This window comes from Zosterops lateralis (assembly GCF_965231275.1).
Source record: "Zosterops lateralis genome assembly, chromosome: 1".
NCBI lineage: Eukaryota > Metazoa > Chordata > Aves > Passeriformes > Zosteropidae > Zosterops > Zosterops lateralis.
In genome coordinates, this window is record NC_139762.1 from 68,547,102 (window position 1) to 68,573,281 (window position 26,180).

General features: G+C 40.0%; 1 protein-coding gene across 1 annotated transcript; it reads right to left on the bottom strand.

The window, feature by feature from the left end:
• Window positions 1-636: 636 nt before the first annotated feature.
• Window positions 637-25,341, bottom strand: RIPK1 (receptor interacting serine/threonine kinase 1). Its single transcript, XM_083866492.1, has 12 exons — window positions 25,186-25,341; window positions 20,478-20,693; window positions 18,675-18,828; window positions 17,596-17,733; window positions 15,042-15,270; window positions 14,005-14,154; window positions 12,815-12,891; window positions 9,682-9,772; window positions 6,914-7,480; window positions 5,301-5,372; window positions 3,309-3,473; window positions 637-2,665 (listed from the first exon to the last, which is right to left on the bottom strand). The coding sequence occupies exons 2-12, from the start codon at window positions 20,627-20,629 to the stop codon at window positions 2,379-2,381; spliced, it is 2,082 nt and encodes a 693-aa protein (XP_083722618.1). The 5' UTR covers window positions 20,630-20,693; window positions 25,186-25,341; the 3' UTR covers window positions 637-2,378.
• Window positions 25,342-26,180: the final 839 nt, after the last annotated feature.

Consider the following 26,180-nt stretch of genomic DNA (forward strand, 5'->3'; position numbering starts at 1 on the left):
TACTTAATGTTTCTGTAAATTTTTAGGTTGGGGAGAGCACTAACTCTTTTCCTTGGAACTCCTGTATACCATTTGCTTTTACATTTCACTTAGTTAACCTTGTATTGAGACTTATAGCTTTGATTTCAATTACAGCCATCTTAAGAAACAAGACCAGTCTTAATTAAGAGATAATAAGAAGATCCACAGACTCCCTAGGTAGTTTATTCCAGTAGTTCATCATCCTTATTATTAAATACGTATTCTAATTTGACATGCCTGGCTGCTGCTTCCAGGCATTGTGTCCTATTATGTGGTTTTCCACGATATGCTAAAGGACTTGTAGTACTTGGGCCCTTCTGCCCAGGAAGCTGAATCCTCTCTGTGACTGAGTTCTGCAAGGGAAGGAGTTTGTCTCTAGGTGAGTTCAGTTGTTTGTGTTCTGTACTATTTACAATGTCACATGAACTATGAGCACTAGTCTGGAATTGGACTTGACAAGCACCAAAGGTAAAATGACATCTCCCCCTCCTGCATTAAAAATCTAGGATTGCCCCATGTCTAAGTCTTGTTCTAAAATGCTTCATGTTTGTATTCTACATCTCTGTTCTTGTTGTTTCAGAAAGTAAGGTCCAGACTTGCTTTAATAAAGAGCAAATTAAGCATTTAATGTTGTTCATTAAATGATCACCATTCATTCCGTACCAAATGAGACAAAGATCTTATGATTGAAAACTTGCATATTTTTTTTAAATAAAGACTGCAGATATGGAAGACTTCAAAAACCAATGGCGGCTCAGGAGTTGATGTAGCAATACAGTGCAACCAGTGTTAACAGAACATAAATGGACTTTGTGATCTGTTCAGGGATCTATTTCATGAACTAACACAGTAGCTGCTGGCTCTAGCTCTGTGAACTAGAGAAGACACCCCCTACCCTGTCTCTCTATCTGCTTAAAGAATAATCTTTCTTTTTCTGGGATGTGTAGGCTTATTATATTAGACAGATAAACCACATCATTCTATTGTACTCAAGAGTTTAGAGAAGATTTAGCATGCTGCTAAGTCAAAACTGCAAGGCAATACAATAAATTTTAAAGTAGGTTTAAGATGACAAATACATCAATGATTGCTTTGATTACAGTTTCATTTTGTCTCCATTGAAATGGTGGGTGGTGTACCAAGGAGCAGAAATCCATTCTAACTGCACTCCATTTGTTATTAGCTTTTTTCCAACAATTTAAATGAATAGGTATGAGCAATAATGAACACCTAGTGCTCTATGTACAGCTTAAACAGTTGCCTGGTTGAAGTATCTCTAAGTCTGATGGAACAGGTGGTGTTGTCCATCATAAGAAGAGTTTTGCATAATTCTTCAGTCAGAAAACTTCCAATAATTCTTCTTTCATAGATATTGCATACTGAGATTATGTCAACATTAGCATGTCAGAATGACAAGGAACATTTCCAGGCACTGGGATACCATCACCTACACTACAGAGCTGCTCCAGTGTTCCTCAGAAACAACCTGAGTGCTGTGAAAGTCTTTGCACAACATTTTGGAGGTTTAAAGAATTTTGGCAGCAGGCTGCAGCACATCAGTTTAATCTCAGCATCCAGTAACATTTCCAGGCACATTTAACCTACTGATATAAATGCAGCCTAAGAGATTCAGAATGTAGTGACACTGAGCCCCCCCAGAGCAAGTTGGAGAATGAGTCTTCAGTCAAGAGATAATAAGGCACCTTTCCCTTCTCAAAGCTCTTGTATTCTTGAGATTTCAGTCTGGATTGCATACTGATTGAACTTATTTTTTCATTATTTCATAAAACAGATGAGACTCTTGCCCTGTAAAATCTTTTTACCAAACAATGTAAAAATCTAATGTAACATTATAACTATAAAATATCACTTATAGACTTTTAAAGCCAGAAATAGGTTTTGCTTTTACTTATGCAGCTGTTCTGCATAATTCTAGACATCTGTATTTAATAAAAATTATAAAAATATTTGAAATGTATTATTAACTTAGACCAGTCAAATACTGGCATAAGTATTGGCACTTGTGGAAAAATATAAGGGTTGGTTTTGATTTCCATACAAGTTTTTCAAGCAGTAGGTCAATCTTCAGAACTGAATGCTACCAACACATTTCAAGATTAGAATGCAGAAATTTTGTGCAACACATTCTCCTTGAATTGATATTTGTCTTGCATTTTGTTGTTGTTATCTTTGGACAATCATTCTATTTGGAAGGAAGATGCTTTTTTTTTTTTTTTTAAATCCTTTGGAAGACCAAATATTGTGGACGTATTCACTGGGAATTGGTTGGTGAAAAAGATACGTTCCAAAAAGTCTGTGCAAAAAGGACAGCTCTAGAAAGTCTGTTCTCAGTAAACTTATTCTTCTTGGATTTGCATCAAACTACTAAGGAGATCCAGTCTTTGGCAGCCAAAGAGGGCCTTGGCAAGTTTTCCAACTGTAGCACCTTTGGAGCCTTCCCTCATTTCCCACTTGAGCAGCATTTGGTAAACTTTTTCCTTTAGTCCATCTCGTTCATAGTCGTGATCGATTTCATCGATCTCTGGTTCGCTGAAGCCCAGTTTCCGAGCACAGTGCTTCCACTGCTTAGCCAGCTTCTCTCTCACTAGATTCAAATGCTTTTCTGTCAGGACAGTAGTATTGTCTGCAAAAAGAAGAAGAGTGTAAGAAAATTGCATCATTCAACAGTTCTGCTCATGTCACTCTCTCTCTCCTGTCCTCCCCCAACTATTTATTGGTAATATCTGGAGACAGAATCTTAGTGATGCAATCAGAAGTGGATTCCATGGAGGGCAGCATAACCCAGTGATGGCAGGCAAGAAATGTCCAGACAGAATATATGTATTCATAGGTCAGTTGCTGGACTTGCTCTTTGATCTGAAGCTATCATAGGCTGTCACTTAAACTTGTAATATTGAAAAATCCCTTTTTAGAGTTTTTAAAGAGTTGTATATATTTTATATTCTGAGACACACGTGTTACTTAGCAATACACAGGGATAGTTTAATTCAGTATTGACCAACAAAAATAAATTACATTTTAAAATTGTCCAACTTCTATCTGAATGAAGTTGTTGTGGCTCTTGAATATATGGTTTAACTTTTAGTTTTCTCTGTGTCGTGTCAGCCACTGGACTCTATGATCTGCATGGGTCCATTGAAGTCAGGTGAGGATCTCCAGTCCTAGCCTTGCTTCTACCAGTCTGAGTGTTTTATGCATTCCAAACCAAATGGTTCTCAGAATTTTATGGGTTGAATACATGAAAACTAGGGAGATATTTCTCTTACCAAATATACCCCTTGCTTCATATTGTGTATAAATTTCTTCCATAGCAACAGAACAAGTGCTGACATGTGGATTTGGCTCTTCAATCTTCATGTGATTATAGGATCCAATTTGAATTCCAGAGCTGTTATTTATGTGGTACTTGATTGAATCATCTGTATAAGGAACTTTAACACAAAATTACAAACAACAGCATAAGGTTCAAATGTCAAGAAGTAACATAAGGAGGAAGTAGTTCTACTAATAAGGGGATTGATATTCATTGCACTTGATGTAGAAATAGCCATTTACTGGCAAGCATGCTGTGAGCGTATTTTTACTATGCAGGGTGACACAAATGTACTTTAGGGAAAGCCCCGTCTATTTTATGACAGAGTGTCACAACCAAGCTGATAGTTACTAGACTGTAAATAATGTTCTCTGTGCCTTGGGAATGCATAGTAGCAGTCTTGCTTTCTGCTGCCTAACAGCTTCAGGAGGTCAGCCTTAACTTGAATGATCTTTTTGTTTAAATCTTAAAGCCTCACTTCTGCCTCTCAGCTTTACTTTTCATACATGTAAGTTCAGTTTATAGCTACGACTTCTGAGTTCTATGGGACTACAGCAAATCATTTCATGTTGCTCATAAGATACAATTATAAAAACACACAATTTGATCTTTTTTTTACTGTTGTCTGATTTCCACACACAGCATGAAACTAAGTCACTATTTGTGTTAGGTAATGTCAGTTTTCTGTTCTCTTGGCAATGTTTTCTGAACTCTGCTTGGGTAATCATCCACTGAACATTCTAACTCAAGCTTAAATGGTGAATCTCACAACCTGGGTCTAAAATGGAAGAACAGATACTTAAAATGATACACCAAGCTCTGTATTTAATCACTTGAAATAATGGCTACAACCTTGTTACACACTAGATTTCAATATGAAATGTGAAAATATATAGTTCTGTATGAAAATCTGACTAAGTGCACTTAATATATGCTAACCTGAGATGGTGAGTCAGAAATGTTATATGTATGTATGATTAGATTGATGAAGTTGTAAAAAAGGAATGCATTTTATCGTGTCTCATAACATTATTACTTCTACTTATAACATTATGATTCCTGTATTTTCTTTTAAGAGCCAGAGGACTCAGGAAACTCATCATATTTGTAGTTAAGAACATAGCAAACATGAGGTTTCTTTATATTTTTATCTGGCAACAAAATGAATTTAGCCCAAGATAGGAAAATGTATACAAATATTTTGTCAATGTTACAGTATTAACAGTAAAAAATAGTGTGCTTATAAATCTCCTTTCCCAAGGCTTTACACTTTGCAACTTCTCAGGTGTGGGTCATCATTTAAGGGGTGCAGAGTCAAGAAGACAGAAACCTGCTCTTCCAAGTTTTCTTTGTAGTGTAGACCACTTAGAAACTGGACAGGCCTTTGAAAGGGTTAATTAAAGAATTCAGAGTCCCCCAAGCAACACAACTTGAAAGGAGCGTATATTAATAACTCCCGAAGGATATTACATGATTTTAGGGGCTCAAGCCAGTAGAACTGTAGAGAACTGAGCCCCAATGAAGGCTGATCAGCAGGAAGCTTGTAGCTAGAAATTTGTATGAAAATCCAGAGCAAGATAGGACAAAGTGTCCCAAATGTGTGTGTGGTTCCAGAGCTGGGCAGAGTGACAGCAACTTGAAGTTTAATCTAAGAAAGTGACTAGTTTAGGTGTACAGGAATCTTGCAATGCTCTCGTATTTTTAAAGTTCTTACGTAAAAGAATATGTTGTTATTGATTTATCAAATACACATTTAATGGTGTGTTTAGGTCCTGCTAGAGACAGGAATTAGTTTTACCTGCTGATTCTGAAAACTTCAGCTATGGGTAGAGGTATTAAGCAATAACAGAAATTATTTCAAGTTCCTGAAGTTTTTTGCTTTACTGGTGAGGATGCAATGCACGGCCTGTTGGCTGCCAGGGCAGATGAAGGCCACAGCACTTACCTGGGCTTACTATGGGTGTGCTAGGATAGTATGCAAACGTTCCCCTTGGGAAAGAAGTGGAATCCCTGTAACCTGTAGAAAGAGAAAAAAACAAAGAAATGCCAAAAGCATTATGTAAATAGAAAAGTAGATATACATAACAATGACTGCCATATTTGTAACAATGTGAGTATACAGTGCTCTTAAATACAGAGATGAGAAGCTTTGTAATTAGCAGGATTGCATCTCCTTGAATAACTCTAGTTTAAGCAATGATTTTATTGTGATTTTTGTTGAAGTTACTAATAACCTTAACCATCCTTGGATCTCAGTGAGGACAATGGGCTTCCACATACGTGTAGGAATATCTGGCAGTGTGGGATCACAGCACACTGCAGTTACAGACTGAGCTGTCTTGTATAACGTAGTCAAACTGGAAAATGCCTTAAGTGTGAGTGTTTGAATGCTCACATATGAGCTCTGCAACTCATACTGGGGCAGCAAGAGCAGATAGGTTATAGTCACTCAACAAGTCAGTGAGAAGCTGAAATGCAGCTCTTGTGCACCTCAGTCTGGTATCTACTCCACTATTTCACACAGCCTTCCTATAATAACTTTATTTCTTTCAAATAGAAGGTTTTCCTTTATTAGTGATGTTGAAAATTCTAATGCCTGCCTTCTGACATGACAGCCCCCAGATTCATTTCAGCAAATAAACTCCCATAAACAACTAATCATAGCCTCTGCATAAATAATTTAACAAAATAACACCTTTGTGGCATTCTGCTTGTAAACAGCTAGGCATCTTTCATTTTCTTGTGAGATGACCTGGAAAATAACGCCATGCTAAAAATATCCAAGAGTAGGAGCAGCCATCTCATGCTGTCTCTACTTCCTCAAAGTTATATCTTGTAGGTATCCAGTTACCACTTATTTATATGTTTTGTTAATGCCCAATATCCTCTTCCTACTTTGTCTCCATACCTTTCTACTCTATGGCTTATCAGCAAACACCAACAGAAGCTCTCCTTTAGCACCAGACAGAGCTCTCTGGAAAAACCAGTTACAATCCTTAGCTCCTTGCTGGCTCCCTAGGTTCAGGAGTCTCTCAGCTTGCAGCAAGTCAAGGTAAAAAATACTCATCTATTTTCTGGAATGCTACAAATGTTGTTTTCACGTGAGCAGAACCTATGGCATGAACGTTACAGTTCTAAGAGTCAAAGTTCTCCTCAGCTTTCCTAGAATGACTGGTAGCAGCTCCTGGTTTTGGGAGCTGCTTTAGCAGTACTTGCTCTCTGCTCTTCCTTGGCTGGTAGCTGAAGAGTCAGGTGTTGGGTCTCATGCTTTTCTGTTACTTTAGAAATTTACTTTACTTTCTGATGCTTTAGAAATGGTTCATTTGAAACTGGCAGCCTGACATCAGTGAAAGCAGCATAATGAAGTCAAAGCTAGAGTGCTCTAACTTTGAGTAAACAAAGAGAACTTCATGAAATAAATTCACCCTTGCTATATTACAGATCAGCCTGCAATTAAGCAGGTTGTCCCATGAGCTACAAAACTCTCCTGACCACTTCAATGAATAGTGGGAAAGTGTGTTTTCAGAAACACAGGTGTTGGATAAGGAGGAATCTCACCTGTATCTGTGTCTGAATTTTTTGAATACCAATTTACATTGGTCGGTGACTGCTGGTTTTGTCCAGATTCTGGCACAGGAGGTTTACTTAAGCTAAAGTTACTGGCGGCTGAATACAATCCATAGGCATCTACTGCATTTCCTGCTGGAAGACTGTTGGGATTGGGCCCGTAAAAAGCATCTACATTCCCCCATTTTGGTGTTGTTGCAGCTGGCTGTGGCCAGAAATATGGATTAGTGTTTGATCCTGGTTTTTCAGCTCTCGGATATGGCTCACTCCGTTGAGAAGCAGGAGATGGCTTTGCAAAGGGATCGCAGGAAACTCTCCGTCTCCTTTCCTCCTCTAGCATTTCAGGGCTATAGACTACAGGTGGAACTGCTTTATCCATCCGGCTTCCAAATGCGTGGTAGTTGTATTCATGCTGAAGTTTTCTTTCCAGGGGCTCAGGAGATGCAAATGAGGTCTCACAGCTCTCAATGGGCTGGTTCTTAGGGGAGGCAGCAAACAGGGCTTCATCAACCTCACTGGTCACGGGACCTTGGGAACTGTGCAGAGAATTAGGCTGATCTGAAAGGGAAGAACATTAAATGTTTGAAAACATTTGAATGCACGTATTCAACTTGTTGCAATGATACTAAAATCTATTAACCTACTTTATTATTATTGCATACTTAAAAGGTTTCAATAAAACATTACTTCCAGCATAAGACATTCTATAAAATAAAACACAGCTTTACTGACAAGTACAACAGATTTTATTTGGGAATTACAGGTTTGCTTTAGCTCTCAATATTAAAAATCTCACTGTCTCAAGGAGAGTGAGAATTCACTGTGTAGTCTGCTTATACTGATATCAAGTTTTCAACCATTGAAACAAATATTCCTGCAGGCATCTGAAGGGTCTGATTTCCAGGTGTGTCTCCTCTTAACTGGAGCCTGATCAGTGCAAAACTGAAGTGTAACAGGATGGAAAATAATACAGCTATAATAACAGGTGTAATTTCATACTGCGCAAATAATTTGTCATTAAAATCTTACTTTAAAATTATTTAATGGGCATTTAATGATAAATACTCTGGTCTCAAAGAATACATTTTTGCAAGTAATGTCTACCAGATAAAATAGTCTTTGTCGTCTGCATCTTTCAAACTAATTCTCAGTATCAAAGGAAGCTCTACTTCAGAATTGAACTAGATGGAGTTATAATATGTATGATGCTGTAGCATTCCAAGACTCAATAAGAAACATAAAAATCATTTTGTTGATACTTGTACTTATATTTTTAAGGGTAGGACTACAGATGCTTTCTTAAAGTTCTGAAAGCTTTACACTTTTCTAGAAAATATCATACCTTGCTTGAAGTAAGGGACACTTAGAGAGCACTGTAAAACTGGAATAAAGTGTATGTGTGTGCTTCTATTTAGCTCAGATAATGCCAGTGAACTTTTTTTCCCCCCCAAATCACATTATTTCAGGCCATATTATGCAGGACCAGAACAAGTTCCTTTGGATGGCTGTATATTAGTGCACCTTCAGTCAGACTTGCTCTGCCTGTTTTACTACCACTGCTAGAGAGGGAGTGGAGGAATGATTAATACAGAAATAACCCCACCCAAAGTGACAGTTCTTAGCAATTCATTATTAGCATAAACTGTATGGCATCTATTCTCCAGAGCAAGCTTGAGATGTATGAACAAATCCTGTGGGATGCCTTTCACTACCACTGTCTGAGTGATGCCCATTGACTAGAGCAAAACCCCTGCCTTTGACTGACAGGCTGGCAACTTGGCATCTTTTTGCAATGGAGATCCAGAACAAAGTCTTTTGTACAAAAAACATGAGAGCATCTGCAATCTGCAGCAGTCATACACGATTCCTTCTGCTCAGGAAATGTAACTACACTCACTTAAAAATAGAGCAGTGGGGCTGCCCTAAGTCCATCAGTTCTACTGAGGAATAGTTGTGGCAGACCTAGCTTTGGGGAAGATTTTTAGTTGCATATTACAGTTTAACATTATTAATTTAATCATGTCTTAGATAACTCAGCAGATTTTTATTTCTACTGGATTTTTTATTATTTCTTGTAAATCAGTGTTGCAAATAAGATCCTATGTCCCTTGACATTAAGAAACTTTGGTAAGAGGATTCCAGATACACTACTACAAAACTCTATCATATTAGATATATTATCACATATTAGAGAGCCAGCTCTATAAAAATCACAAATCATGCAACTCATCCAAGACTTGATGAAAGTATGAGAGAAAAGAGAGAAAAAGCTATCTACTAGTGTTCCTCAGATTCCTTAGACAGCAAGGTCCTAAACAAAAGAATACTTTACAATTATGTATCTTGGTCATATTCAGAGTGTTCATAAGAAAGGATGGAGGAGGAAAAAGGAAAGTCTTAATGAAATTAAAGCCTACAAACCAAGCAGTTGGCATGACTAAAAAGATGAGAAGAAAGATCGAGTATGAAAAGTAATAATCAAAGTGACCATTGTAAAGCTTAATTTTGAACAAAATTTATGGCATGGGAGCAGAAAGCAGAAGAGTGTAAAAGGAGATGGGTTTGAATTGTAGATGATGGAAATTTTGAAACTATAAGTGTGATTTCTGGGAACAAATAACATCTTCTCAGTGATTATAATTCTTTCTGAAGTGGTGAATAATTGAGTCTCTTAATAACCCTTAATGGTAAGGTTACTTGCTTTGTACACAACTTTATCTTTGGCAAATACACAGAATAATTATGTGCTAGTGACTTACCTATTTGACCATTGCTGGTATCTTCTGGTACAGCATCTATTTGAAGGGATTCCATGTTATGCAGCAGTTCATTTGACTCAGGCCTCATTTCCTGGTGTGAAGAAGAACAAATGATTAAACTATAGGCAAAAGCTTAAACAAAGGGAATACCTGTAGAATATGAAACAGCACAGCTTCACTGTGAAGTGACCTGGATGAACAGATTCTGTGAATCTCTGGGAAAAGATCCCATACCCTTTCAGAGAGCAGAGCCTGACGGGAAATACCCATTGCTTTGCTACAGGTGGGCAAAATCTTTTCTTCAATGAAGGGAGGGAGGTCTGCACTGTAACTGCAGTATATAATACTCTGAGTTGGCCAAACAATACCCTTGCCTGCATGAATGTGAGCTTAATCCAGAGTGACTCTGGATTGTTCTGAGTTGTATTTAATAGACAGACTTTTGGCAAGCAATCTTGGTGAGGGGATGCTGCAGAGATAAAGGTAGCAAACGTGCATCCTTGTTCTGTGGATCTATATCTAGTAAGTTCATTCATCAACAGGAAAGAAGAGGTGAGAAATAATTAACATTCAGGTATAGGAACATTAATTTTTTATGAAGATGATTAGGAATGATGAGTTTAGAGGAAATGTTCAGAAGGAAGCAGTGTAATTTCCTTTCTATAACCCTCATCCTCACTTAACTAGAGCAAAGGCAAAATCTACTCCTGACGTTCTCATTATTCAGGCTTTGCTGGAAGTAGATTTTTTTTTTGACCTGGATAAATTATTTCTCAACTTCCCCAAATGCTGCTTACTCATAAAATAATTTCCAAAAGTAGAGTTTATGTTAGTGAGTTTTTATTTAAATTAATTAAACCCAAGAAGTACTTTCACAGATTAAAAATCAATTCCTACCTATCTCTTCCCCAAAAAAATCTACTTCCCTCCAAAAGCAAAAGGTGATGTTCTAACACACATTACAACCACAGTTCCTTAGATTTTATTTGAGTAATGGAATTGTTGGAGCAGGGGGGTTAAACCAAATGACTTCTGGTCCTTTTCAACCTCAACCATTCTGTGATCCTGTGATCCTTTTAGGAGGTTTCCATGATTGCTGGGCAGGCAGCAGGGAGATTATGCCCAAACCCCTTAAGTCATGCTGCTACTGAAGCTGTACTAGTAGTTCACATACTGACTTGCCTTGGATCCACCCTTCCTAATCTGTGCCCCGATTGTAATGAATGCTTTCCTTCCTGAGAAAGTAATAAGCTCACAGCCCATTTCCTAAACAGTCCTTTTGTCCCTATGATATGAGAGGTGCATCTGCAGAGAGCATGGTAAAATTTGCCATGGACCTCATTTGGGGCTGCTGTCATAAATTAGACATATATACAGTTCACACTGAGAGTTTGATCAAATCAGTCCAAGAAATCTGTTTCATCAGTTTCATTTTGCAAAACTGTTGCTTTTTTGATTAGTTACTGGTGCTTCATAAACATCACATGAAATGAGTAACTTCCATTTCAACAATTGGTGAGAAGGATGCACTTTAAAAAAGAAGTGAAAGAATGGTTTCACAAAGGAAGTTTGTTTTTTTTCCCTCTTAGTTAAGAATATTGTCTGTATTGTCTGTGAGTGAAGTCTACATAGTCAAGTGATTAAATTCATAACATCTGTGATAAAAAGATTCCATTATCAGCCCAGTTGATCAAGAAGTTCTGATTCTCTTATTTTCAGTCAGAAAATGATTCTTTTAATCATAATTTTTAAATCTACAGCCAGAAAAGTAAGAGAAACCAACTTGGACACTCAGGAAACTACCTGAATTTAACTTCTACCTGTTAATATTACTGTGGTATAGCTTTCTGGCCTCAAGCAGGCTGAGGCTCATTAGACACTGCCCTGAAGACAGGGCAAAAATTACCAAGAATTTATGAAGTTACTTTAAAACAGGTTCTGCCACTTTTGAATTGTTAGGAATAACATTTTATTTCATGAGTGAGACTTAATGGATGCATGAGGAGCTTTTGCAAAATATTATCATAGAATCAGTGTGCCACTTAAGTGGAAACAGACCTTGGGGGACCTTGGGCCCACCTCCTGCTCAAAACAGGGTCACTTATGGGATCGGAGTTGGTAGCTCAGAGCTTTGTGCAGTTGGGTTTGAAAACCTCCAATGATGGTGGCTGGACAACCTCTTTAGGTAATTTGTGCCATTGTTCTGCTCTCCTCAGAGGGAAAAAAATTGTTTTTTTTTTCTTTTCACTCTTACATCCAGCTTGAGTCTCTCTTGTTTCTGTATTTGTCTTTTTTCTCTAGTCCTCACACAATGCACTGCTGTGAAGAGCTTGGCTCTATCTTCTCAAACTCCTCACAGAGGGGCAGGTTGCAAATAGCTTTGTTCTCCAAAGCCATTGCTTGTCTGAGCTGAAGTAGCCCCATCTCCTATTAGGACTAACAAGGTCTGAGCAGATCTGCTGCCTGTGACACTGCTGGTGCCAGGCAGGCTGTGGCTGGTGCCCAGGTCACTGCTCTCCACCGCCCTGAGATTCTTCTCGGCAGTGCTGCTCCCTGGCTGCGTGGCCCCTGGTTGGCACTGAAGCCAGGGGTTATTTAATCCCAGGTGCAATGCATTCCACTTGTGCTTTCTGAATTTCACAAGGTTTCTGTCACTACATTCCTCCAGCCTGCAGCTGTCAGCCTCGTCCTTGTGACTGTATTGACTTCTAGTTTGGTGTCACCTGCACACCTTATGTGTGCTCCATCACTTCTGTCAGGTCACTGACACAGGAGTAAGCCAGGTCAGGTCCCAGTCCCCTGTACTCCTGCAGCTGCTTCTGGCCTGCAGGTGAAATAGGACCCATCAACTCCTCTCCTCTGGGACTCGCCGTCCAACCTGCTTTTGTCTGCTCATCCAGACAGCAACATCTGAACTTGGATACAAGAGTAGTTTGGGAGAGTGTTGAAAACCTTCTGAAGGTTGAGATAAATGACATGCACTGCTCTGCCCTCATTCACAAATCCAGTCATTTCATCACAGAAGGAAATCACATCAGTCAAGCATGATCAGTCTTGAAGTGGCAGATCTGCCATAATTGGGGTTGGGAAGAAGGAATGTGGGAAACCTTAAAATTCTTAGAAATTTACTCACTTTTAAATTCTTCAGATCTTCTTCGATATTTTTTTCTAGATTTTGACAGTAAAATGGCTTGTATCTTTCACTGATTTCTGCAAAAATAAAATAACTAAGTGAAAGTGATTTTCAATGGAAAGTAAAATTGACTTGTACTGTTAACAATCTTGATGGAAAAGGAATGAAGAATGAAGACTTCTATGATATCAGAAACAAGAAAGGTATACATACGTTTGTAACTTGTTCACATCGTATATTTTGTCTTGAATAGTAACAAGAAAAGGATGACTTTTTGAGATTTTTTTTGTTGTTGTAATGCTTTTTAGGGTGAAATCTGTCTATGATCAGTAGCTGAGAGCATCTTTCCTTGACTTGCATATGGGTAAATTAGAAGCTAAGATCCAATACAAGCATAAGCTTAATATATATGTTAAAAATGGAGATAATAGGTGGTTTTATCATGGGATACAAAGTTCCTCTGTGTATTTAAGTACATACCTGCTACATATGAAGCTGTTGGTGTCCCTGTCTAAATACAAACCTCAGTTTCCTGTTATTTGTTAGGGTCTTTTTTGTGGGTAGGGTTTTTTTCCTTTTTGTTGTTTTGGGGTTTTCTGGGTTATTGGGGGTTTTTTTGTTACTTTTGGCACTATGTATTGAGGCAGAAAGAAGAGACAACGAGACAGAGAGTTTTGGTTTATTTGCTCTTAGTCTCCTTCCCAGACCATTGAGCCAAGACTTCTACTGATTGGAAGTGTTTTGCCATCTGACCATATGAAAGGATGATTAGCTATCAAAGTCTGTCAGATTGCTTATGGAAGGATAACTAGGACAGCTTTTGAATCTAGAGTATTTTGAATAGGATATTTTCTCAGTCATTGTCAAGATATACTACATCTATCCCTTGATGTTAGTTTTTATGTAAGTTTCAGCAATAAGATTATACTATGCTGAAAAGAAATTATCAGGGATAAAGTGCCTTAAATAGCTCAGTTTGGTTACTAGGATTTCTCAAACCTGTAAATGCTGGATCAGATCCCATTTTTGGTCATGGTACAGACAGCATGCTTTACAGAACACGTGCATTGCTATTTCAGTTTTCAAAAAAACCCCACCTTATTTCAAGAGGGAAATACTCAGGTTTGTTTTGCTGCATTATAAACTATCAATGGACACAAACAAATACGAATCCTAAAGTAATGCCTTACCTGCAAAAGTTGGACGTTTCTCTGAATCTGCATCCCAGCACTGCTGCATTAAGTCAATAATTTCCTCTGGACATTTATCAATGATCTCATTTACATCTGGTCTGTTTCCGTTAATGATGCCAAAGCAAATCTGGGCTTCATTTATACCATCTGAAAAATAAAATTTCCTATCAAGTTCTGCTCATGAGTTTTGCTACTTTTCCATAGGTAAAAGAAACAATGAAGTGGCTTCCTTTGTGTTTGTGGGTGTGTAAAATATGATTTCAAAGAGGTCCAGGTTACACCTACAGATCATTTATATTAGTGAATTTGAATCCACTGCCCTGACTTCCATGGATTAGCGATTTATTTTAAAATTAATGGATTTACTTTTACACGTATGACATGTGCAGTATGAGGAAGGATGATAGATACAGCTCTATAGAACCTGCATCTCAGGTGCATCAGCTACCTAGTGCAGGTGCTGCACTGGATATGAACACAAAGATGGCCACAAAGGCAACATTTAGCCAATAAAATAGCAAAAAATCCATTCAAAATTATAATCGTGTTTCTCTGGAATTCCACAGTTGGCTCCTATTGTTCTCTATAAGACCACTGGTGCATGCTGAGAAATCAGCACCACACAGCTGAGAATTGGTAACTGACTGTGAGATCATTCTCATTTCCATGTGTAACTAGTTCACCTCAGGAAATAGTGTCCACCAAAGTTTCCATCCTGGCCCACCTGAGGTTTGCCTAATTTCTGCCACCAAGTCTGGTTTGTGCCCACACCATGTAGATGTGAGTAGATTCAGCTCATGGCTGCATTTCATTCAGATGTTCTTGTCCATGCTTAGAAGTCAGGAATGATGCACTAATTCCTCTCACTAGACATGAGGTGCCAAACAGGTGCTATTCTAGGCCATGGGTGATGCAATCTTCTAATCTTAATTTTGTAACATTAAACGCTTAATATTTGTAACTTATTTTTCTGATAGCATCCTTTGGAAAGCATAACTTATTTTTCTGATAGCATCCTTTGGAAAGCAACGTACTTTCATATGGCTCTTTGTTAGCAAAAATGGCCCAGATCACAATGCCAAAACTGTAAACATCTGATTTCTCCACTGGTTTAGCATTAACCCAGCGTAAATGCTCTGGGGCCATATAGAAAAGAGTCCCAGCATGGTTCTGGTAAGTTGTCTTCATTTGCTTCTGTCGGACAGTTTCTTCTTGGGTCAGCCTACTCCAGCTCTTAAAAGAGGCAATGCCAAGATCTGCAATCTGAAAAATGAGACATGTCAGAGCTAGCACTGTAATGAAGAGGAAACAAACAAGCATTGCATGTCGTGCTCAGTTTTGTCAAGACTTAATACTAGTCTAATAACTTATCTAAAAATTAAATAGTGAAAAAATACAACTTAAGAAAGGAAAACAAATTATTTGATTTTTTTCTCATTTTTCTTTGTTTGTGTTATGCATAAGGTGTTATGATTGGTGCATGCAGATGAGGAAGAGTTGTTGAGTATGGTGGGGAGAAGTTTTGTTGGAATTTACACTTCTTTTGACATGTACTTTTATTGTTTCAGTATAGTTTTCAACCCTTTTCTGTTCTCCCTTCAATACAGAAGATTCACAGGAGAAGAATTTAAGATTCAATAGAAGATTCAATAGAATCAATCTATGAGAGGGGCAGATATGCCTCATCCCTCACTGCCCTTTCCATTCAGATTCTGTTTAGCTCAACCATCTTAGATCTTCCTTCAGAAAAGGGAAAGAGGAGGATCTAAAATGATGTGATATGTATGACACAGAGACACAGGAAAGAATAGCATGGAATAGGTTAAAGCAGAGATACCTGGGTACTGTGTGCTTGACAATGTGGTATTACTGAAATTTTAGGGTGCAGTTCTGCAACTAGACAAATTGCTGGTGGTGAAGAATGAAATCCTTCCCTCCTTTCCCCCAGTCTTCAATTATGTGCTCCCTCTGCTCCTCTTGTTCTAGCACTGACACTTAGCTGGAAAGACCTAGTTCAAGGCAGTCAAGCAGCTTCTGAACCAAGTCTTCCCAACAGAAGGGTAGCACTGCCAAGAAGGTAAATTGTAATTTGCTGGTTTGGCTTCCTAAATCAAGGCAGGGTGTTCAGATTAGGAGCAGTGCTAACACAAGGGAATAGGAAGTCAACAGGAGAGGAAAGTGAAAGAAAATGGGCCTGTTTCTCTTGGCCACAAGCAGCTGTCCAACGGAGGTGGGTAACTCAATTACTTCAGATGAAATTGAGGTGAACCTTGCCTCACTTTTCTCTCTTATTGCCTCTAACTAGCTTGTTGTTCCTCTTGAATTTCTGAAGCCTTGGGCTACATTTAGAGGTTGTGTATTCAGAGGAAAATCTAGGTAACATTCTGCTGAGGAAGTAGGAGTCCCGGTACAAGTGACAGTTCTACTGATAGAGAAGGATATGACATAAATCTTTCTACATGTACAATCTTCTGGAACAACTATTTTCCTTTCAAATTGTTGACGATGTTAGACACATTCAAGCAGATAGATCATACAATAGCTGCCTTACGTTATCCTTTTGATTGAGATACTTAAGGAAGTTTTATCTGATTCTGAATTTGATCCCATGTTCCAGATCAGTTTGTCATGAAATGTGATCATAGCCTAGTTTGGTTCCTGTCCATATAAGCAAGCTGAAACCCAGCTCCCCATACAATTTATATTTAAAGCAGATCATGATGGGGTTTTTATTTTTGGAAAATAAATAAATTTATAATTCTTATCTGCAAGCTGCTCATACTGCACTTGCTACTATATTAACATTGTCAAAGAACTTCTCACTAATTAAAGTGTGAGAAATAAAAAATTAGAGTTCTCTTCACAGAGATTTATTCTGTAGTTTCAAACTGTAATGGGGTGATTATTTCAACAAGTCACCTTGACAAGAGACAGGATATTTGATGAGAACTGCTGCAAATTCCCCTCAGGTTTATTCCAGAGTAACCTCTATATTTAAGTGTCTAGATCCAAAACCACATTAAAGTTAATAGAAGGGCTTTGGATTAGGCTTATAAACCATTCTTTGAAGTAGTGTACTGATGGGGCTTTTTTTGTAGCTCCTGGATGTCATTTTAAAATGATGACTAAGGGAAAAGAGGGATACAAAAGAGGAGAAGATAACAAAACAAAGAAAGGAATAAAAAAAAAGGAAGTGAAGGCAGGAGGAGAAATTAGAGTAATAAAGGACAGAAGACATTACTCATAAAAATTCTATTTTGTTTCAAACTCTGTATTAACATTTGTTTCAGCTTTCAAATTTTTTGTTATTTATAGCTTGTTAATTCTCAACAATACTATTTTTTTAATGCCCTTAATTTTTTTTTTTTTTTCACAACTGGAGGAATACTGAACAAATCTCAGACTCAGAGGTTGTATAGGCCACCATAATTCAGTGATCCAGGGCTAACACTCTCTCAGTGGTAGCTCACTAAACTACAAAGACATTCATCTACCAATTCCACCAAGTTAGGAACTCAAACCAACATGGCTGAAATGGGTTCTTCAACCCAAATCACCAGCCTTCTTCATTCACATGCTAACAAGTACCTTAATGTGGAAGTCTCTATCCACAAGGATGTTTTCTGGTTTTAGGTCTTTGTGTACAAAGCCTTGCTCATGCAGATAAAGCATTCCTTCTGTGATCTCCAACACGAAACGCCCTCTCACTGACAAAGGTAGTGAGAACTAAAAGAAAGAACAAGAAGTGCAATCTATTAAAAAATGCAACCACAACAACCAAATTAAAACTCAGTCTTTTAAAAAAGGTTCCTCAGTCCCAAGAGTATCTCTGCTTAAGCTATGGTAAGAAAAACCTACATCACCAGCAGGTTGAGGGAGGCGATTATCGCACTCTACTCCACACTGGTATGGCCTGACCTTAAATACTGTGTGCAGTTTTGGCCACAATTTAAGGAGGATGTAAAGCCATTAGAGACTCTCCAAAGGAAGGTACAAAGATGGTGAAAAACCTGGGGAGAAGCCATGTGAGGAAGGGCTGAGGTCACTTGGTCTGTTCAGCCTGGAGGAGACTGAGGGAATGAATAGCTTATCATGGTGTACAGCTTCCTCATGATGGGAAGCAGATGGAGCAGAGGGACTGGCACTGATCTCTTCTCTCTGGCAGTCAGCAATAGGCCTGTCAGAATGGCATGAAGCTGGATTAGGCAAGGTTTACATTGGATATTAGGAGAAGATACTTCACCCAGAGGGTGGTTGTGATTTTTGGGGTTGTCCTGTGCAAGTTGGACTTGATGGTCTTTCAAGGTCCCTTCTAACTAGGGATATTCTATGGATCTAAGGTCCTTCTTGGATTGAAATTTTGGCATTAAAATAATTCTAGAATCACTCCATACTGACAAATATTTGCTACATATTTAGCAAATTTTCCACATATCTCTACAGCCACTTCTAGAACTTTTTAATCTGTAATTGGTCTGCTCCTCTGTGATGCACAGGAAAGCCATTGTCATTGTCTGCTGTCTCTAAGAAGGCAGCGCTGCCAATGGCTTTTTAATACCAAAAATAGAATACTAATTTAAAGACTCTCTTCTCTGGATATGGCAGTAACACCCTATCCCTTTCAAGCAGCTCACCAACCCTAAGGGATGAAGTAATTGACTGCTCACATTGTGTAGCACTTTCATCATGTTCCCCCGGTCCACATACTCCATCACAAGTGAGTAGTTTCCATCTTCCAAAATGACACCGAGTAACTTTACCACACGGTCATGCTGCAGTCTGCGCATAATCCTGCCTTCTTCAAGAAGGGAAACATTGTACCTGTAAAACAGAAATTACACCAAATTTAGGTGCCAGCCTAGAAAGAATAAAGGGATGAAAGTCACACTGATTCATGACGAAAATCATGGCCAAAAATGTCAACACCCCCAGAACTCCTGCAAGATTAACCATACCTTCACCTGATTATGAATTGATACAGATTTGTTCATGCCAGGTTATATTCTCTAAGATTCTGCTCAAATGCCTTACACAGCAACTGCCTGCTCAGTCTGATTTTAAGGCCTGCTTTTCAGAAACTGAATAAGCATTCTTCTTGTGGGTGGCTGTAGATGTCCAGTCTTTAAACTGGGGTGAGATCTGGGCAGAGCTGAAAGAGCCTTGGAACAAGGAGGATCAAGATCCACTTCACTACTTATGTATACAGGAAACTTACAGAGATCTTGTTTCCAAAGGGCTTCATGTTCAAAACAGATTTCTTACAAGGGAATCACACACATACTAAATGATGACAGCATTTGCTAACAATTACTGGTTTAGGATGAATTAAAGCCTAACTCTTTACCTCTGCCTCAGTACAACCCATCATCACAGGAACATATCTGGGAGCTCACTAGAGGTCTTAAAAAAGGATAGTATCTATTACATAATGAATAGAAGGGGTGGAATTTTTATTATTGTTCCTGTTCTAGTCATCAGATGAAAGGATGTATGAAAACCTTGACACTATGCTTGCTAATGCTTTCCTACCCTCTGACTTAAAAGAAAACTGCTTTCTCCATCTGTGTTCTACCATACAACACACAGAAGAAGAAACTGGTTGTTTTGTTTGCATTAGGCTCAGTTTAAAAATTTGCTAAAGACTTTTGGTTCAATATTTTAAGAATAATAAAATTATGAGCCTGTGTAATGAAAAAATAAAAACACAACCCCAAAAATACATTTGGCAGACTTGTCCATTTTAACTGTGGTCATCCCAAACTGTCATTGCAGGCTGTAAACTACTAGAATCTCTTAATCTGCTTTCCACCAGTTAAATAAAATCTCAGTTATTTACCATAGAAAAAACATGGAATTTTGTCTCTCTCTAGTGGATGACTCATGGGAGAGTTTTAGGGTTGTTATGGATGTGAGGTAATAGGAGCTGCAATGTGACCTGAATCCACTGAAATCAACAGCTAATTCAATCTTTGAATTAAATCAGTGGGCTTGGCTCACTCTGCAATTTCTTAAAGGAGGGAGGGTCACATTTGTGGTATTAACACACATGAAGTTGAAGTCCTGCTGATAATTTATGTGCATTTAGTTCCTAGTGGACATCTACAGTTGGATAATTTCATTGAAAACATATCTGCAAGTTTAAAAATATCATGTGGCCACTAAGTTCCTGCATTTCCTTAAGTGTGCAAGAGTCCTCTTGAGTCTTAACAATTCATGGTAATGTAACAAAACCAATTCACCTTGTAACAAAACCCACTGGAACTATGAATTAAAACTAAAAAAGTTGTCTCAAGAGGGGAAAAAATGAAAATTTGTGAGACAGCTGTTAGCATTGTTTTATTTTCCTCGCATAAAGTATCTCCAGAATCCAAAGACTTGAATTATTACACTCCATTTAGATTTATCTTAATTGAATTTAGAGGACTCAGAACTAACTGAAATGAAAATCAGAACTGAGATCTGTAACTTACTCAGTGCGCTGTGGTCCTGTATACACTTTTTTTAATACTACATATCCATGTTTCTTGTGAATGCATAAAGAAATTACTCCAAATCCTCCAGCATCTAATTGTTTTTGTTCAAGCAAGTCCTTGGTGTTCATGTGGATGTCTTCCAGCGACATGGCTGCAATGGCTCTTTGTGGCTTAGCAATTAAAACAAAATCAAGCACCCTTGTGCTTCTGGACCTGCAGTATAAAGGAGGAAAAATAAGTGTAATTGAAAGCATTTAGCTGTTCCACTAAATAAGTGTACATTTAATGAGTAGGACAGAAACATAAACTCTCATGACCCTTTATGAATGCTGAGCTGGAAACGAAAAATTCTGTGGTTCTCACAGAGTCAGACCTAAAGACCACAATGATTTATCCTGTCAACCCACTACAGTTATATTCAGTTGGTGTAAAACCATTTCTTCACCTGAGGATCTCAAAGTGCTGTTGATAAATATATTTTATCTATACAATATACAGTAGATTGGTACTGTCCCTACACTTCATATGTGCAAAATCCAAACCCCAGCAAAATCAAGAGCCATGGTCCCAAGGGCAGGTAGTGCCTAATGATTATTCTGATAGGTATCTTGTTTTCTGAATTGCCCAAACATGGGCCTGTCAGGTGCCCAGATTTTTATATAACTCAAAGCTAACTTTTAGGCATCTTTGCAAACCTAGCTCTAAGCGGTTTGCTTAAAGCTTAAACCAAACAACCAAATAAAAGGTTCCTCTGGAGGGTGAAATTAAGGACTCAGCTTCTATGGAAAAATTATTTGCACGTGAACTTGAGACAAGTACTAGAAAGGAATATGTATGGCAACTTCTCCACCGCCTGTTAAAAAGAAGAGGAACAAAGAAATTGTGAAGGCTGGTAGTAACTCCTAAGTGCATCAAGACAAAAAGAGACTTTGGGGGACCCTATGAAATGGGTAATTAATAGATAAGTAAACATCAGTGGATGCCAGAATAATTTCAATCCTTTGATAAAGCTGTGGTACTCTCTTGTCTAATATGTTTCCCAGGCTAGACAGCCCTTGCCTTCAGCACATCAGCAAGCTGCTTTGCTAGCACTCAGGCAAGCAAACAAGCTCTGCTTTTCTTCCTCTCACTAAGTTTTTAATTTAAGCACCTTACATCAGGTAAAGGAGTTTGCTGAGAAAAGACAAAGTCCAAGAGACTATCAGGGCTGCTCATTTTCCACTCATCTTGGGTAACTATGATGCAGACAGAGCTGGGAGAAAGGCACCACCTCTAAGTGCCACTATCAGCAACAGTAGATTGGCTGGTTTGGGTAACTAAGAGCTCTAAATTGTGTAGCAAAGGGACTCCAGAGTTTTTCCAGACCAACAAATAACTGCTAATTCCTATAAACTACTGTGCACCTTTATCATCCAATCTCCAATTGAAAAGATTGCTTAATGCTGTTGTGAACATCAGCTGCAGGCTAATTTTGACTGCGCATTACCACAGCCTCTTGGGGAGCCTGGGAACCAAGGGGTTTGTGTATGTGGACAGTTGGTACCTGAGTGAGGAGAGACATTTCAGTGCTGAGTTGGAAATGGTCTGACCAGTTCAATACTGACAAACCAAAACAGGGAAGAATAAGTTAATTTTTTAAAAAATAAACAAATTGTGCCTGTAGAAGAGATAGAGCAAGAGCTTTCTCTTCAAAGTACATATAGAGACTCTACAGGCTGTTGTAGTACAGATAGGGAACAACCTCCCTACACCCAGAGCAGTGTCCTCTCTTCAGAGTTTTCTGCTTTGGCTTTACAGACTTTAAAAAGATACATGCTTTGTTTTGTTGTAGTGCTGGCCAGCATTATGAGCACAGGCCTGAGCATATGGCTGCATTCATGTTTGTTGTAGTAAGTTTTTGTTTTGGTGTTTTTTTGGTTGGTTTGGTTTTTTTTTGTTTGTTTGTTTGTTTTGTTGGGTTTTTTTTTGTGGTTGTTTATTTTGTGGTGGGGTTTTTTTGTTTGTTTGGGACCTTCTGTTTTGTTTGTTTTAAATTCCTTTACAGCCAATCAAATAGCCAAAATGAGTCAAATTATTCATAGCAGTGCCATGAAGAATTCATAGCAGTGCCATTGCTGCTATAATAGCTGAGCTTTCATTTCCCTGGAAGTTTGTTGTGATGGTTCTCTGGATTTGTTGGTGTGGTCATACTGACTTTTGTGCAGATGGGGTGGATATCACATGTACAAGGGCCTAAATTCAGTTGTGAGAGTCAAACGTGGCATAAACTAGCCTCTTGCCTCTTTATCTGGGTCTCCCTTCCAAGAATTGGTTTGAAGTCACTTATGCATGTTAATTTTTCCATGCTAACAGCAATAATGCATCTAGGTAGTAGTTATAAGACTTGCACATGCTTTCTTGTAAATGCAAATAGATGTGTATTTCTGAATTGTGAATCTCTAAAGTTACATTAATATCACTTATAGTTTGGCACTGACATTCAATGCAATATAATCTGGCAAAAAAACAATCTCTGCCCAAAACTGTAATAAATAGAACCTTGTTCCTATTTACAGTGTTAATTACATGTTCCTACTAAGCCACATGTAGTCACTATAACTGGAAGTCTTGGAAAGTCAAAAGAAGTAATAATTTCTAAAATCATAATGTATCTGCTGAAGTGAGCTGGGTAACAGTCAAGAGAGGGAATTTTCTTATTAGATGGAAGGGAATCTTCCCCCTTGGGCATAATAAGATGCTACTGCTTTTTTTGATGTTCTTGTTAAGTAATGAAGTACTCTGAATAGAAGGTCTCTGATTTAATGACTTATTTCAAACCCAAAGTTTTGGGTGGGTGGTGTTTTTTTTTTTTTTTTGTTTTTTTTTTTTTTTGTTTTGTTTTGTTTTGTTTTGTTTTGTTTTTGTTTTTGTTTTTGTTTTTTTTTTAACAAAAATCACAGGAAAACAGTGTCTAGCCAGGCTTTAAAGCAAAGACTACCTATTCTGGTAGCATGAGATATTGGCTTATGATACCTTGAAAAGTCAGATGATAAAAAACCAAAGGTAGAAGCTCAAAGACTCACGTTCATTCCAACCTTACTGTTGAGATGTATCTCTTATTGAGATACGGGGTAATTTGTATGTATCCTCAGTACTTAGGACACTCCAATTCCTGCATTGTGTATCTGTGGTTAAGAGAACAGAAATTTTGTAGCTTTAGCCAACCCTTACAGAGGCTATGCATTCTTCTAGTGGTTAATATACCTTCTGTGAAGTAGCCCTCATCTGTATACCAGATTAATTATAAAGCAGTTTTTTTCATATACTATTCTGAACATTTGTTGTGTTCAGTTGGGTTCATATTTACCAAGTACCAACATGTATTAGGAAAATTTTGAATATCAGTTGCTAGAAGAGAGGAATTTCTGTCCACCCAGTATGACTGGTGTTCTTTAGAAAAGGATAGAAGTGTGCTAAGTGGGTTTGTGGCATTTTTCTTTTAACACCATGGTTATGTCCTCTCCCCTAACTCTAAAAGGGCTTTTAAATTCACAAGAATCATAACCTGGGCATTAATTAGGTCATTGAGTCATATCCCTAATCACTGTTCAAAAATGCTTTGCTGAGTTCTAATGATTTGTAAGTGATCTGGTGCAGATCTGATGTGACCTGAGCACATTAGCACAGTAATATGAAAAAACATTGATTGCAGCCTTTGTAGTCTAATGATTCTCCCAGCACCCAAGTTCTTAAGAGGTGCCACAAACTTTAATTGGAGAAAATGAGCATGTTTACAAGTAGCAGAAGTCTTGGCCACTGAGTTATCAGTAATGGAAAGGAATAAAGAACAGTAGCCAAAGCTGGTATTCCCATATGAGTAACAGGAGACAAATAGAAGGGGTTGCTACAGCTGATAACAAAAAGATAGAAACATTGCCTGTGTCAATATTGTCAATATGATGTTTCAAAAGCTGTCAAGATATCTCAGATTTGTTGCCGTAAATGCAATAGCCCACTCCATCTAAACCTTCCCCTTCTACTCAGGTTTTTCAGCTGATGCATCTTTTCACTAAGGAATTTTCTTTTTTCCTTTTGGAAATAGCAAAGAAAATACCTGTGTCAGATCGTCAGCAGAAAGCATCCCGTGGGACGGGGAGGAGAAGCCAATACAAGGGAAACAAAGGTGTTATGCAACACAAATTTTCACAGGAGCAGAGGCAGCGTGGGAAGAGGAAAGGATGGGGTCTGTGCAAAGGTGTTACAGTCGGTTCTGGTGACAGAACCGCGCATTCCGTATGGGAATGGGGAAGGGCTGTCTGGCTGCAGCGCGGGCCGGGCCGTGGCCGTCGGGGAGGGGCGCAGCAGCCGCTGCCGGGCGCTCCCGCTCAGCAAAGCGCGGCCCCGCTGCGGCCGCGGCGCCCAGGGCGGGCAGCGCCAGAGCCGTCCTGTAGCCGAGGGGCCGAGAAGCCCCAACGCGGGGCTGCTCTGGCCTAGTTCCTCGTTAGCCATATCGCCCTTCTCCCAGCGGCTTCCTGCCGCCGAGGCCGCCTCCTCTCGTACGCGGCGCTCCCCGCCCGCCGCTTCCCCTTCCCCGTGCCCGGGAGCCTCTCCAGGGGGTGCGGGATGGGATGGGATGGGTGGGAGGTGATGCCCGCCGGGCCATCTCCCCTCGAAGCCCGTCACCCGCCCGAGCCCCGCCAAAGGGGTCACGCAGCGGCGGCGGTACCTTCGCCCGGCGGGGTCGCCACCGTGGTTTCGGTTTCGGTGCTGCAGCGGGGACCCTTCCTGCAGCTCCGGCAGCCGCGCTCCTGCTTTGCCGCGCTCTGGCCTCTGACAGTCCTGATGATCCCCCGGGCGCTGCTGGCAGTGGGGGTCGGACCCCAGCGCCCAGTTTAAGTAGCTCTCGGGATCGGGCGGAGCCGCAGAAGAGAGAGAGAGAGGCGGGGCAGGGTAAAAGCGGCCCTGTACCGCCCAGAGTGAGTCACTGCCTCAGCTCTCCGGGCACTGCGATTGGTGCCACTTATCGCTACCGCTGCTCACGGAGCACCCGATCGGTGCCGCCCGGGGGGGGAGGGTGCCTCAGCTCCCGGAGACCCCCGATCTGTTACGCCCAAGGGGCTCCATCCCCGCCTCATCTCCCGGGGCACCCCGACCTGTGCGCCCGGGTGGGCTCCGTCGGTGCCGCCCGGGGGGCTCCATCGCTGCCTCAGCTCCCGGAGAAACCCGATGGGTACCACCCAGGGGGCTCCGTTGGTGCCTCAGTTTCAGGGGCACCCGGGGGGCTCCAGGGTTAATTCAGTTCTCGGGGCACTCCGAGCGGTGCTGCACGGGGGGCTCGGGCGTTAGTTCAGGTCCTGGGCCACCCAAATCTGTTCGGCCCTGGGGGCCTCGCAGGTGCCTCAGTTCCCCGGGCCCCCCCGGGGGGGTGCCGTCGGTGCCTCGTGTCCCGGGGCACCCGATCGGTGCCGCCCGGGGGGCTCTGGGATTAATTCAGTTCTCGGGACACCCCGATCTGTTCTGCCCTGGAGGCTCCATGGCTGCCCCAGCTCCCAGGCCACCCAAATCTGTTCCTTCCTGAGGGCCTCGCGGGTGCCTCAGTTCCCCGGGCACTCTACTCTGTGCCCCCCGGGGGGTTCCGTAGGAGCCTCAGCTCCCGGGGCACCACGACCGATGCTGCACGGGGGGGCTCCGTCGGGGCCTCAGCTCCATCCGATCGGTGTC